The 14,305-nt window shown below is 35.8% G+C and overlaps 1 protein-coding gene across 1 annotated transcript in view; it reads right to left on the reverse strand.

The window, feature by feature from the left end:
* The window catches only part of hiw (MYC binding protein highwire), a 1,014,282-nt gene that overhangs the window by 324,621 nt on the left and 675,356 nt on the right, over nt 1–14,305 (reverse strand). Inside the window, exon 57 of the mRNA XM_090402616.1 lies at nt 2,601–2,760. Coding sequence (XP_090258742.1) covers nt 2,601–2,760 — 160 coding nt within the window. The remainder of the gene's footprint in view (nt 1–2,600; nt 2,761–14,305) is intronic.

The raw sequence follows: 14,305 nt of genomic DNA on the forward strand, positions 1-14,305 counted from the left end.
TCTAGTAAATCAAGTATAGTAACTAATAATCAGATATATCATTCCCTTTAATTATTATTTATTAATATATTCTGAAAAGAACATTAGTTTTTACCCCCCCCCTGCGCAATGTAGGATTAGCCAATTGAAGAAACTGTCATGAAAAGTGGCATGTCCTATGACACACAGAAATGAAATTGCCAGTAATTTTGCTTGCTTTGCCAGATAGTTTCACAGCGAGTGAACTACTATCGCTCTGATGTAAACGTGTTAATAAGAGTAAGGAGAGGACAGGAGGAGAGCCATGGAAATTCATTTTTTTTTTGTTAACAAGGGCTACTTTTTAGGGCAACTGGCTATCAGTCCCTGTTGAATGAGTCTTCTCCTGACAGTTACAGTTTGCCACAACTCCTGTTCGTTCCTGTTAGTCCCATTTCAGTTCTTCAGACGACTCACAGTGATTTCAGAGATAGAGCCACTTTAGAACTCTATCTTGGCATGGTGTAGACAGTGGCTTTCTTCTTGTTCATTTCTTTCTTTCAGCAGATCCAGTTTCCTTCACTTTTGACAGCAGCCACACCCACAGTAGATTGACTATAGGATATTTGTTTAGCTATTTCACGAGAGGAAATAGCTTTCTCTATTCAAAGCTTGAATCACACTTTTTCTGCAAGGTGTTAACTGCACATAACTAGCCATAGCAATCTCAGCATGAAAATGTGAAAACTAGCTCTTGCTGTCAATTTATAGCATAAAAAATTCTGACAAAATAGAAGCAACTATTACGTTATACAGAAACCCATGGGAACAATAGATGATGCGATACAACGAAATATCTAATGATAAACCAATGAAAATGACCATTTAACTACTAAAAACTATTTATGTAAGGTAAGACAGTTTCTATGAACATGAATGTACTTCAAAGAGCAAATTTTTTTTAGACCCTCAGTATATAAGTGACCTTTAAAAAATGTTAACAATAGACAGAAGTTTAGAGCAAAGCCATTAGATTCACGTCTGATAAATGTCTTTAAAAAGTCTATAAAGTCAGATATCAAAGCTGACCATAATATCTGAAGATCAGTGTTTTGTGCCTTATTTTTGAGAAAAATTATGTGGATTTCTTTAAGAAGATTGATGAGTTCGAGGATGGAGAAGGTTGGACAAAATTTAAGAAACTTTGTAGGCAAGACTACCTATGGAATCACCAATAGGTTGAAGATGACAAATATTTTTATGCATGCCACAGCACTATATTCACACACTATATTCAGAGTTCTGTCATAGTTGTTAATCAGCAGACATGGTATTAACTTGTTTAGTTTATTTAGCCAACTTTTGGTAGGGCTCCTGCCAAACCTTAGAACATGTATTTTAAATATGAAGAAGAACTAATGGAAAAACATATATCCCAATAGTTTTTCATCTAAGTAGTTATGTTTCTGCATGTCTAAAAGGATTCCATTGTAAGGCATGCATTTCACTGTTCTCTTGAACTCCAATTTCTACCTCCACCCTCTGGAACAGTTTCAGTAAGACAACCTGCAACTCCTCAAAAGTCAATAAACTTCTATCTCAGTCCTTACTTGACCCCCCCCCCCAGCTGATGTGCTTATAAGCTCTTCGACACCTCATGTATGGGATCAATATAAAAAAAAAAGCACACACATACACATATATATTATTATGTGACACACCTCCAAGGAGTCCAAAGACTCATCAGGGGAGGGCACCTACAACTCTGTCTCAACCACTTAAATCCACCAACCATACCGAACCACCACTACCATTTTGACACAATAGGAGCAACTATTACATTATACAGAAACCAGTGGGAATGATAGGTGATGCAATACAATGAAATATCTAACGATAAACGAATGAAAAGGACAATTTAACACCAATGCCATTTATTGCCCACTGCATTCAATAGTATTTTTTTGTCTGTAAATTGTGTGTGCTCTCAAGGCCAATTTGCCTGAATGCAGAATGAAAATCCCAAGTTGCTGGGATAAAAAAAAAAAACCTTGCTACCTCTGTATGAGATCAGCTAACTCATTCAACTGAAAAAGTCCATTCCTCTCATCATGACAAGAATCAAACTCAGTCCTTTTCCAAGTGAAGGGTGTAACATACCATCCTTCTTCCAATTGCACTAATGAATGGGATTTTTTTAATTGTGGTTAATCAACTATTAAGATGCTCTTCACTAGACAAGGCGAGTATAAGACATATTCATAGTTATCAGGATAGAGAGTTATGAAATATTTGACCAGACATGCAATCAGAATCCATATACAGATATATGCATCAGTTAGTTCAGTATGAGTGCATTGTTTGGCTTGGATCAAGAAGTAAATTATGAATTGTGTATACTGTCATTCTCTTTTGACTAATCCAGTTTGTTTAAGTAATTATGGTGGCAAGCATTCAAGCATTAATATTCTTTATGCCAATCAATTTATCTATTTTATTCAAACATTTTCAAAATTTTTGTTATCACTGCACAGGTGTACAGTGCTATATTTACAGCACAAACCTATTATCTGATCTATCTTAAATCAAAACAAAGTTGGATTTAAAAAAATAAGCACTAAAATTAAACTCATATGGATTACCTTTTTAGGAGTCCCTGGTGTTCCTGGAGTACCTGGAGTGCCAGGTGTACTTATAGGACTAATAGTTGTTCGTTGCGTAATGCAACCAATACAGCCTGTTGCTGAAGTCTGGGAAAGCTCCTTCAGAATGCTGCTGAAATGTGAACTTACACTTGTGTCACTATAAATAAAAACATTACCGTTCAGTTATTTCTACTGCAATATTTCCATTTAAACTAGATAAATTACTATTTTAAGGTTTTTATTTATAAAAACCTTATTATGTTTTTACTCATAATACATAAGCTCCAAAAAAGAAATACAGAGAGAGAACAGTGCATGAAAAATAAAAGACAAAAGAACAATGCATTCCAGAATGGAAACTGTGCTGGCAAAAGATTAAAGGATAAAAGAAAAATCATTTTAATATACTTAATAGATTTAAATTTTCTACTCAATTTTCATTTATTTTCCATCAATGTTATGGAAGTTATCCAATTTTCATCATTAAATATTGGTCATTGGAGAAAGTAGAGTAAATCCAACAGAAACATAACAGTATAAAAAAAGAGAATTTACAGAATGTAATTTAAAACTCTAACCTATATAACATGAGTGAACAGTGAAGGGATACTGCTTAAAATATCTAAACACAAAATAAATTTCCTTTCATACTCAATATTGCTGGAAGGTAGAGAAATGTGAATGAATCTGATCAAGTAAGAAGCAATGTGGAAAAACTACGAAAGTAAGGAAGGAGAGATTAAAGTGGTGGTTATGAATGAAGATGTGGGTAGCATAAGTATAGAGAATGAGAGAACAAGTGTGCAAGACAAACAGGGAAATGAGGAGGCTCAGGATGAATAGGAGAACACAGCATGAGAAAGGCTGATGCTTCAAGAGGATGTGAATGCATGTGTAGATAAAAGAGAAGAGGATGACCTGGGATCGAGGGAAAACTTTGGATTTGAAGAGGTTTCTAAGATGAATAAGGAGAAAAAGAAATGGCTTGGGTTAAGTATGGAGAAGTCACATCTAATAAGATATCAGTGAAACTTGTTATACATCCAGAAATAAGCTGTTATATTTGTATACAAATGCTAGGAGTGTAAGAAACAAGGTAAATGAAATGGTTGCATTGATTGAGTCTGTTCATCTAAAAATTGCTGGAATAAGTGAGACATGGTTGGATGAGGATGACATCCTGATAGAAATAGAGATGGAAGGGTATAATGTGTTTTGTGAAGACAGAAAAGGTAAAAAGGGAGGGGAAATTCCATTGATGATTGAGAAAGAGTTATGTCCATATAAAGTAGAGATGAAAGAGGGAAATAGTGGCAGTGGTTTTCAGGCACATGAGTGGGGAATGCCAGTTCACTGATGCAAAATGTAAGGTTTTCAAATTTGGAAAAAAAAAGATGGGATATAGAATTTATGCTTAGTGGGGGATATATTGTTGAAGGTGGTGGAAATAAGAGATCTTAGGATGACAGTGGATAAGGATCTAAAATTTAGAGCACATAACACCAAAATTGTGAGGACAACACAATGAATTCTTGGAATGATGTAGAGGACATTCTATGTACAGTGTTCAGAGCATGAACACTCTACATAGAATTGACTGGAAAAGCACCAGTTGTTTACATCACACCAAAACATGGTACAAACGCAAATTTAAGGAAGCCTGTGAGACTCTTATCAACCACCCCAATTTGAACAATAATGATGATCTAAAAATCCCAAGCATATGGAAGGAACATATTCTACCCACAGAACCTTTCTCTCCAAGAGTTAACTATAAACAGGAATGTAGATAATCCAGAATCCTAAATCAAAATAACAATTGTAATGATAAAAATAGGACATCATTGTTACTGAAAGAAGACTATCTATATAAAAAAGAATGTTTTTCTCATGTTATGTTAAATAGAATTTAGCTTTGATGTAGTTTCTAAATAATTAAGTTGTAATTTTTTTTCCTCACGTAAAGGTCATGCCAGTAGAATAACCTGTGATGAAATTATTGTTTCTTTAGCTTATTGTGTGTAATGCAACTCAGCTTGTACTTGTATATTTGTGTATACTCCAGATGATGATGATCTTAATATGAAGATCGAAATGTCGGGAAATTAAAATAATTATTTATACCATGGTTGTAAAGTCCATAATTTCTAAAACAAATGCTGATTACCGTGCACAACTCAAAGAAAGGAAAAGCTTTTATGTATGGCTGACTGGACACAAGTGGTTGTCCATAATCAATCAATTATCATCATCATCATCATCATCAAATTCCTGACATGTACCCTCAAGGAGTGTACAGGATATGATAGTACTACATGAAAAATTTACATCATTACTAACTTCCTATCTACAATTTTCTTCCAAATCAGTCTTTTACTTGTCAAGACTCCAACATTATCAGATCTTATATTTCTATCGTCTAAGAATCAATACACCTATATCTTGGTCTTCCTCTGGGTTGTTTTTCTGCCAACCTGGCAGAGAACACTTGTTTTGCTAATCTTTCCTCGCCCATTCTGTTTAAGTGACCATACCATCTGAGATTAGCTCTGCTAACGCATTCCTGGATGCTGACAATGTTAAGTTCTTTCCTAATATCCTCGGTTTTAATATGATATTGCCATTGATGCCATCTGTTCACAGCTCTAATCTTTCTCAGAACTCTCATATCTGCAGTCTTTGGTCAAGTGTTTTACTTCTGACCCAGCACTCAGATCCATAAGTTAAAACTGGTTTGAACACTGTCTTGTATACAGCTAATTTAGTGTTCCGACTAATTTCTCTTTTATTCCATATGAATTTATTCAATTGATTTTCTACCATACCAGCTTTGTTGATTCTGTTGTCTATTTCTATATTTAATTTACCATCTTTACTAAAAATAAATGCCTAAGTAGCTGAAATGTTTTACTTGTTCCACAGGTTCTCCGTTCACAACACAGTTGACATTTTCAACGATTCTACCTATTTTCATTGTCTTTGTCTTTTTATTGCTGACCTTCATACCATATCTATTACAACAGTTATTCAATTTAGTCAGGGAATCTTGCAAACTTCTAGTAGTGGATTTATTTAGAAGTATAACATCGTCCGCATAAAGCAAAGAGCTGACATTAACATCTCCAATCATCCTTATCTATTTGATGCATAAGGATTACAGTTGGAAACTACAACAAAATATTTTACTAACTGATAATATAATAAGTACAAGTCAATGATATTTTGGACAGAGGATATTTAAAATATCCCAGACAGACATGGGATTTACCATATGCTATATTTACTAGAATATAACTCTCCCTCGCGTATATCTCACATCCCTGATTTACTTTATGAAAAAATGAATTAAAAAGTTTTGCATATACCTTGCACATGAAAAAGTTTAAAACTTTAAAAAATAGATAGTGAATGCTGTTATTCTAGTTTCAGATATTTTGGAATTTGGATGAAGAGAAACAGCATTTCAATTCAACAATCGTCGGGTTGCCTATCATTGAGTTGTGCGATCTTTTGTTAATGCGTACCAATCATATGCATGTCATCATAGCCACGCTATTTCCATTGTTGTCTGTTTCAGGCTTTGCTTAAATTCTCATTAGTCATTTGTGAAGTATTGTTCATAACGTATCTCAAGTCTCGTAAAGTACTGGCAATTTTGCTCAAAATGTGGAGAAATCTTCAAGTTATGCTGGGTTTAAACTCAAAGTCTTGATTTTGCATAAAAACATGGCAATAGTTCAGCAGTACACAAGTTTACAGTGACTGAGTTTAATGTGCAATATTGGCAGAAACAGGAACTTGCATTACAAAACACCAATAAGGCAAGAAAAGAATTCCAAGGACCTAAAAGTGGAAAGTTTCCTGCATTGGAGGATGAGTTATTTGGATATGTATGGTTTGCATAAAGATGGTTGCTGTGTTTTGCATGAAATGTTACATTTCAAAGCGGGTGAGTTAGCTACAAAACAAATCATTAGTCACACAGATCTGAAAGTGAGCCGAAGTTGGATCACAAGATTCATGCCTCTTCATGAATCTTGTGATCCAACTGATTGTGATCCAGCATGGCCAATCATGTAAATAACATTGATAATTAATTAAAATTTTATTGCATTTTAAAATTAAAAATTTCATAAATAATGTGCGCAATTATACATTATAATGAATACTGAGGATTTAATTATAAACGTCAATTTAGTTTTTTCCTGAAAAACTTTAGTTTAAAAAAATCCCTGTATATATCTCACACCACGAATTTTTACCTTTAACCTTTATTATTATTATGAGGCACCTCTATGGAGTCTGGAGACTCATCGCAGGACATCCAATCTATCGTACTTCTCCTAGAACCCATTGTTATGTAGATACTTTCTCTATATTTTACCTTGTTCCACCTCTAAATAGCCTGCTTTCTAATCTACTGTTATGCCTTTAAAATATTAATTCAGCACTATTTCCTTTTCGGATATTGGCAAAATTTATTTTATGCTGCGCAGGCCAATATCCTATAACAGAAGAGACTCTTGTTTAGGGAAACGATTCTAAATTCAAAAGGGATACACACAATAATTAATCTTATGCTAGTGCCGTGCAAATTCAGTTAGCAGTCATGACCTGAATCTCACTTAAGCAATAATATCTAATTTCTTCCCGCCAAAAGGTTCTATTTCATAAGTGGTGGTTTGAATTCGTAATGAGGCATAAACTCAGGTATAAGGTACAAAACATGTTTATTGGAAAAGCACAAAACATTTTACAGTTAAGAAAATTCAAATACTCAATAGAACAAAACTCACTCTAAGTTAAGGTTCATACTAGATCACAACAATGAAATTGAGTAAGCTAAATCCTTCAATTACGAAAGGATAAGATTAAGTGTAAGCATAACACTACTAGGATATAATTCCTTTCACAAGTTATTCACAGAACATGCATTAAACATTTTCATTAATACTCTATCAATAACCATCTTAATTCTAAATTTCATTAGTCAAGCCTAGCCATTTTCAATCAAAATACTGCCTATCAACAATTCTTCTTCTTTGTTCCACGGGGTCTTAACTAATTCAATCAAATTCTCACTTAAAAGTTCTCTATTAGTGTCCTTAGTTTACAGTATACACAAATTTCTTATTCTTCCAAGCGATTTTTAACATAGAATGAAATTCTTTACATTACTGGATCCTTTCTGATTTCATGCAGTCATCTCATGTAGATCTGGATTACCTTACTGTATAGTTATCGGCCGTCTTTGCATCTGGCGATGCACTATGCTTTTCTTTGAATCATTTCCGGACTGTGGTGTACTTTGAATCATTTCCGGTCTACTGCTCCGCATGAAATTTTCTCCGTTCTCCTCGATGGGACTTTATTCGAAGGCTCGATTCTGCATAGGCCATCATAACACGATCAGCTTCCTTAAGCGTCCTCAAGAATAGTTCTCGTCGTCCGACATCATTGTAGTCGACCCACCGCTCTCTCTCTCTCTCTCTCTCTCTCTCTCTCTCTCTCACGAATCCCCCTGACAAACTCCTAAAACTGGAATCCAGGAACCAAAGAAGAAAAAAGCCCTGTAATATGGCGCGCATGGTCTTTTATTCACCCTTTCGGGCGCCCTCTATTCGATGTGTTTTTTACCCACGAACTCCATCGTTCATGCCCCTTGGGTGATCCTACACTCTCCCTAATCTGTTAGATTACCCTATTCTAGGTAGTCGTTCTGATGTCACTTTCCACGTAGGTACAGCCTCCATCGCTACGCTCGACTCATACAGATTATACACGATTATTCCAGATTACTACTTATTATCTTTCTGGAAATTTCATAATGTACTAGACAGTTTAATGGGATTTACAAATAACTCAACAATTCCCTTACATAATTCTTACTATTCTGACACAAAATTCTCTGCTTCTCATTTCAGTTATACAGGAATAAATTTCAATATATGGCACATATGGACTACACATTATCACATAACAAAGAAATTTCTCATAATTATTAGCCGATGTGCAGGTATCTCCTTAATTAGTAATATTTATCATGTTAAATCCTGAATGAATGATTTCTTTGCAAGATTCCTTCATTCAGGATCTAACACCATCAATAGAAAAAGCACTCAACTGATTCTGACAACCCATTCCACTCATTCACCACTCTCCAAGCAAAAAATCTAGTCCTCACACCCCTACTGACCACGCTTTTATTCAACTTCCAGGGATAACCCCTTGTTCTGGTGCCTCTAGACAATACTGAAACATTTTCCCTGCAACTATCCTATAAAATCCTTTAAGCAACTTAAATGTTTCTATCATATCCTCTTTTTTTCTCCTATCAACCAACTTCTGCAATCCACACACCTTTAATCCTCATAGGGCACATTCCACAGGCCACTCACCATCTTGGTCACTCGCCTCTGAATTCTCTTCACAGCTACCACATCTCCAGGAAACCCAGGAGACCAGACTTGAGCACAGTAATCCAGATGTGGGCATATCAAGACCTTATAAAGAGGAATTACAACTTCCTTATCTCTACTTGTTAATGTGTTCTTCACTAGCCAAGTAATCTTATGTGCTACCTTAGCACTATGTCCTCTAAACTTTAACTTTCTGTCTATCACCACCCCTAAATCTCTAGCTTCATCTATTTCCTGGAGTACAGTGCCATTAATGTGATAAACGGCTTGTAATCTATTTATCCCAAAGTGAATAACTTTACATTTCTCAACATTAAACTGACGTGCATTAACTTTTGCCCACACTGACAGCCTATTTAAATCGTCCTGCAAGTTCTCCACATCACCTCGATTAATTATTACTGTACCTATTTTCGCATCATCAGCAAACAACTGAATATTTCCTTTTAGGTTATTTCTTATAACATTTATGTATAAATTAAACAGCAATGGTCCCAGAGATTGTGTAGCATGTTGCAGAACTGGGCAGAGAATAAGGAGAAAAACTAATGGGTAAAAGGCTAAGAGGAATAATACCAGTGCACTGCTCTGTCTCAACAAAGATGTTTCTTGTACTAGAAATGGGGGGGGGGGGAGAATTAGTGAGTCCTTTGATAAATTCAGTTGTTCTTATCATCATCAGGAACTATGGGCTCACTGCCAGTTGGTGTCCGATGCCTCCTTCACTATCTTCTTCCACCTTTCTGTGTCCAGTGCACAGTGTCGCAGTTTCTGTACACCCATTCCACACCAGTCCTTTACATTGTCTATCCATTCTCTGCATGGTCTACCGCTTCTGTTTGAACCATCCAAAATACCAAACATGAATGTCTTTATCTTCCAGTCCTCACTCATTCTACAAATGTGTCCAAATAATTGCAGCTTCCATTTTATAATCTTCTGCATTATATTCTCTTTTGGTTGTATCTTCCGATAGCGCTCTTCATTTGCGATTTTCTGTACCTATCCTATTCTTAGAATCTTCCTGTAACAAGTTCTTTCAAATGCCAAAATTCTTTTTCTTGATTCCTTATTTATTACCCATGTTTCAGATCCATACAGTACACTGCTAAAGATGCATGTTTCCAGTACTTTTAGTTTTGCTTGCAGGCTGATCACTTTACTTTTCCAGATGTTATCCATGTCCTTCACATTTGTTCTTCCCTTTGCAATCCTGATCTTGATTTCTTTTTTACAGTCCAAATCATATGTCATTTTACTTCCCAAATATGTGAATTGTTCTACATTTTCTATATCAATTCCATCCACTTGTATCTTTTGTTTCATGTTCTTCTCACCAAATACCATTGTCTTTGTTTTTTCCAAGTTCATAAGTCCAAATCTCTTCCCTTCCTCATTTAACAGTTTCAGTGTTTTTTGTAGTTCTCTTTCATCTTCTTCAATAATAACAATGTCATCTGAAAATCTCACATTGTTAATTCTCACTCACTGTAAAGATATTCCTTTTGCATCTTCCTTCAGTTTGTCCATTGCTTTTTCTAAATGTGCGATGAAAAGGCTTGGTGATATTGGGTCCCCCCTGTCTAGTACCTCTGTTCGTTCTAAACCATTTCCCCAAATCATCACCTGCTGCAACTGCATTCTGATGAACATCTTTTAATATAGCTATTAGTATTTTATCAATTCCAGGATTCGAGAACTACTAATGTCACTTTCTGGTCAATACTGTCAAATGCTCTCTGAAAATCAACAAAACAAGTATATATGTTTTTGTTTTTTCTCCTAGCTTTCTCTGCTATTAACCTCATTGTCAAAATCTGTTGAATTGTAGCTCTATCCTTCCTAAATCCTGCTTTCTCGTCTGCAAGGTATGCTTCCAATTGTGTTCTCAATCTTTCTGTCAATATCTTCACTTTACCAAGGTGACTTGTCAAGGCAATTGTTCTATAATTTTTACATTCTAGCTTATTTTCTGTCTTGTATAATGTCACTAATATTGATTTCACCCACTCCTCTGGCATTTTCCCTTCTTTCCACACCATATTAAATAGTTGGTGCATTTCTGTAACCATACTTTCACCACCATATTTAATAATTTCTCCAGTGATGTTATCGTTACCAAGACTCTTGTGTTTTAGAGTCCTATTGCTTTTTCTACCTCTCCTCTTAAAATGTCCATATCATGGCTCATTATCTGGTGGTGATATCTGCTTCAATTCTTCAGTCAGTTTCCCAACGCTATCTAAATCTAGTTTTTCTTCATATAACTCACTACAGTATCTTGTCCACCGATATACAATTTTTTCTTTATTCATCAATACTTTGCCTTTTTCATGTTTAATTGTGGTCTGTTTGGGTTGCCACTTTCTATTAATGGTTCTGATCATTTTGTATACCTCCCTTGTTTTATGTTATCCATAGTACTGTTCTATATTGTTGCACTGGGCTTCTAACCATTTCATCTTATGCATTCTGACTGCTTTTCTTTCTTCTATATTGCTCTTCTATTTGTTCTGATGTAACCATTCTTATCTTCAACATTCTGTTCTCGTGTACTAACTTCAGTGTTTCTTGTCAAATCCATTTCTTCTCTTCTTCTGGTACTCTTTCTTCACTGCATATTCTATCGCCTTCATTACTCTTTTCACTCTTAGATTCGAGTTTATTCCTTTCTCCACACTTTTAAGTTTCTCTTCTAACACTGTTCTGTACCTTCTTCCTATTTCTGCTTCACTTATTCTTGCTGTATCTCTTCTGTTCTGATGTTGGAGTTTATATTTAGTTTTAATTTCAACTTGATGTTTGCAATCACTAAACTATGTGCTGAGTCTATATCCGCTCCTTGAAAAGTTCGACACTGCTGTACTGATGTTATCCATCTTCTTTTAATCGTAATCATATCAGTCATGTTCTTGGTTTTCCCATCATTTGATTGCCACGTCCATTTTCTACACTCGTTTTTTGGAATCTTGTGTTACAGATCATCATCTCTTGGTCCACAGCTAATTCTAACAATTTTTCACCTCATTCATTTCTTTCTCCGAAACCACATTTTCCCATTACTCTTTCCCAACCATCATTATCTATTCCAACTTTGGCATTTCAATCTCCTTCAATAATTAGCACATTTTGCTTTGGTATCATTTCTATTGTCCCAGCACTGAATCTTGTGGCACACCACTAATCACCTGCTTTCGCCTCAATTCTGTTTCCCTCCATATACCACTTTTTGATATCTGTCCAGCAGTCACCCTCTTATCCACTTAACCAGTGTCATATCCATCCCCGTTTGTTCTAATTTGCGTAACAGTGTTTAATGTGATATTCTGTCAAATGCCTTTGCAAAATACCACAAAATCATCGTGTAGCCATTTCCTTTATCCGACTTGGCTGTTTGTCAATTATAAAAAGTTAATAAATTACTAAGGCATGACCGACCCTTCATAAAGCCATGTTGACCCTCATACAGTATCATATTTTTATCTACCCATTCTTGAATTCTCTCTTTTACTAATGTTTCTAATAATTTTTACCACCATGCCTGAAATACTGATGGGCTATAATTTGCTATATAGTCTTAGAACCTCCCTTATGCAAAGGAATAATTTTGCTCTCTTTCCATGCCATTGGAATTCTACCAGAGCTGAGACTTAAACAACTTAGTCAAAGGCATTGCCAGTTCTCTTGCACATTTTAGCAAACCCTAGCTGATATCCCATCTAATCCCACAGATGTATTTACATTGAGATTCTGCAATATCGTAAGGACCTCCAATTTATCCACCTCTACTTCCACATTAGTATCTGTCACATAGGTTAAAGCAGTAACTTCACTAGGAAGATATATGCTTGCAAAGTGGCCACTCAGTAACTCAACTATTTTATCTGCTTCTGTCTCCTCATGACCATCATCTCTCATTAAGGTTAATCTTTCATAGTCATTCTTCCTCTTACTTGCCACATAACGAAAGAACTTTTTGGGATTTCCTTTAGCCTGCTCGGCTAAATTCTTCTCATAATCTGATTATGCCTTCCTTGACATGCCAGTCACCTTTCTTGCCTGAGCATTCTACTGTTCATGAGTTTGCTGGTCACATTTCATTATATATCTTCCACAGCATTTCTTTCTTCTGCAGCCCAAGCTTAATGATATTACTCATCCATCCAACTCCTACCCAATTAACCCTCCTTACCCAAGGTATACAATTTAATACTGCTTCCACTAGATGACCCTTAACTATATCCAATGCACTACTAACATTATTGATAGAATATTCCTAGTGTTTTACAATTTCCCAAGTCACGACTGCATGGTCACTTTCACCAATTGGAGGCAATGCTATCAACTTGGTTATGGATAGCTCTTCTGATCCTATGGCCAAGTCCCATACTCTCCCACCCTTTAGTCCCCTCCATCACATGCTGCCTTAAGTAATTTTCTCTCAGCAGGTATATAAATTCTATTTCCTTTCTGCCACGTGATCTTTCTTCCTTCAAGTCTATATCTCCATGGCCAAGTCCCATACTCTCCCACCCTTTAGTCCCCTCCATCACATGCTGCCTTAAGTAATTATCTCTCAGCAGGTATATAAATTCTATTTCCTTTCTGCCACGTGATCTTTCTTCCTTCAAGTCTATATCTCCATAGTTGAAGTCCCCCATAATAATCACTCGACCTGTGCTCATAGTACTAATTTGGCGATGCATGTCTTCCAGTTTATCTGTAGAATTCCCTGACCTATAGCAATAACCAAGTGTATATTTTGTCTTATTGGTCTTAATCTCACACCAGATTGCTTCAAATGAACAGCCAACCTTCCACCTGTCTCCTATTCTTTTTGGTTGCAATTCATCTACTATCATCAACAGTACCCCCCCCCCATCCTCTCCATCTTCCCTGAAAATACTAAACCCTTCACATTCAATCCCTGTAACTACACCATCTGCTGTTAGCAAAGCCTCACTAAATGCCTATAACTTTTTTTGTGAGGTTGCACTAATCAATGCCAAAAACTCATCCCCTCTTGTTCCTGATACTTCTGGCATTAGTATATAAAAACAGCAACATCCCTTTATTCCCCCATGCACCTTTACTTTCTGAATTGACTATCCTATTCAATATTTTTGCTTGAGAGACTAGATTCCTCACTTGGTCATTCTCACACTCACTCGTTTCATGGTTGCCTTCACACAAACTCACTTGCTTTCACCCCGATTGCTTAAGTTTCCCTGAATCTGAACGTCAGCATGCTCGGTGAACAAAACTCTTTCCAGACATCTAACA

The sequence above is a fragment of the Typopeltis vanoorti genome, chromosome 13, assembly GCF_054136105.1.
Source record: "Typopeltis vanoorti isolate ZY-2024b chromosome 13, IOZ_Tvanoo_1.0, whole genome shotgun sequence".
Lineage (NCBI taxonomy): Eukaryota > Metazoa > Arthropoda > Arachnida > Uropygi > Thelyphonidae > Typopeltis > Typopeltis vanoorti.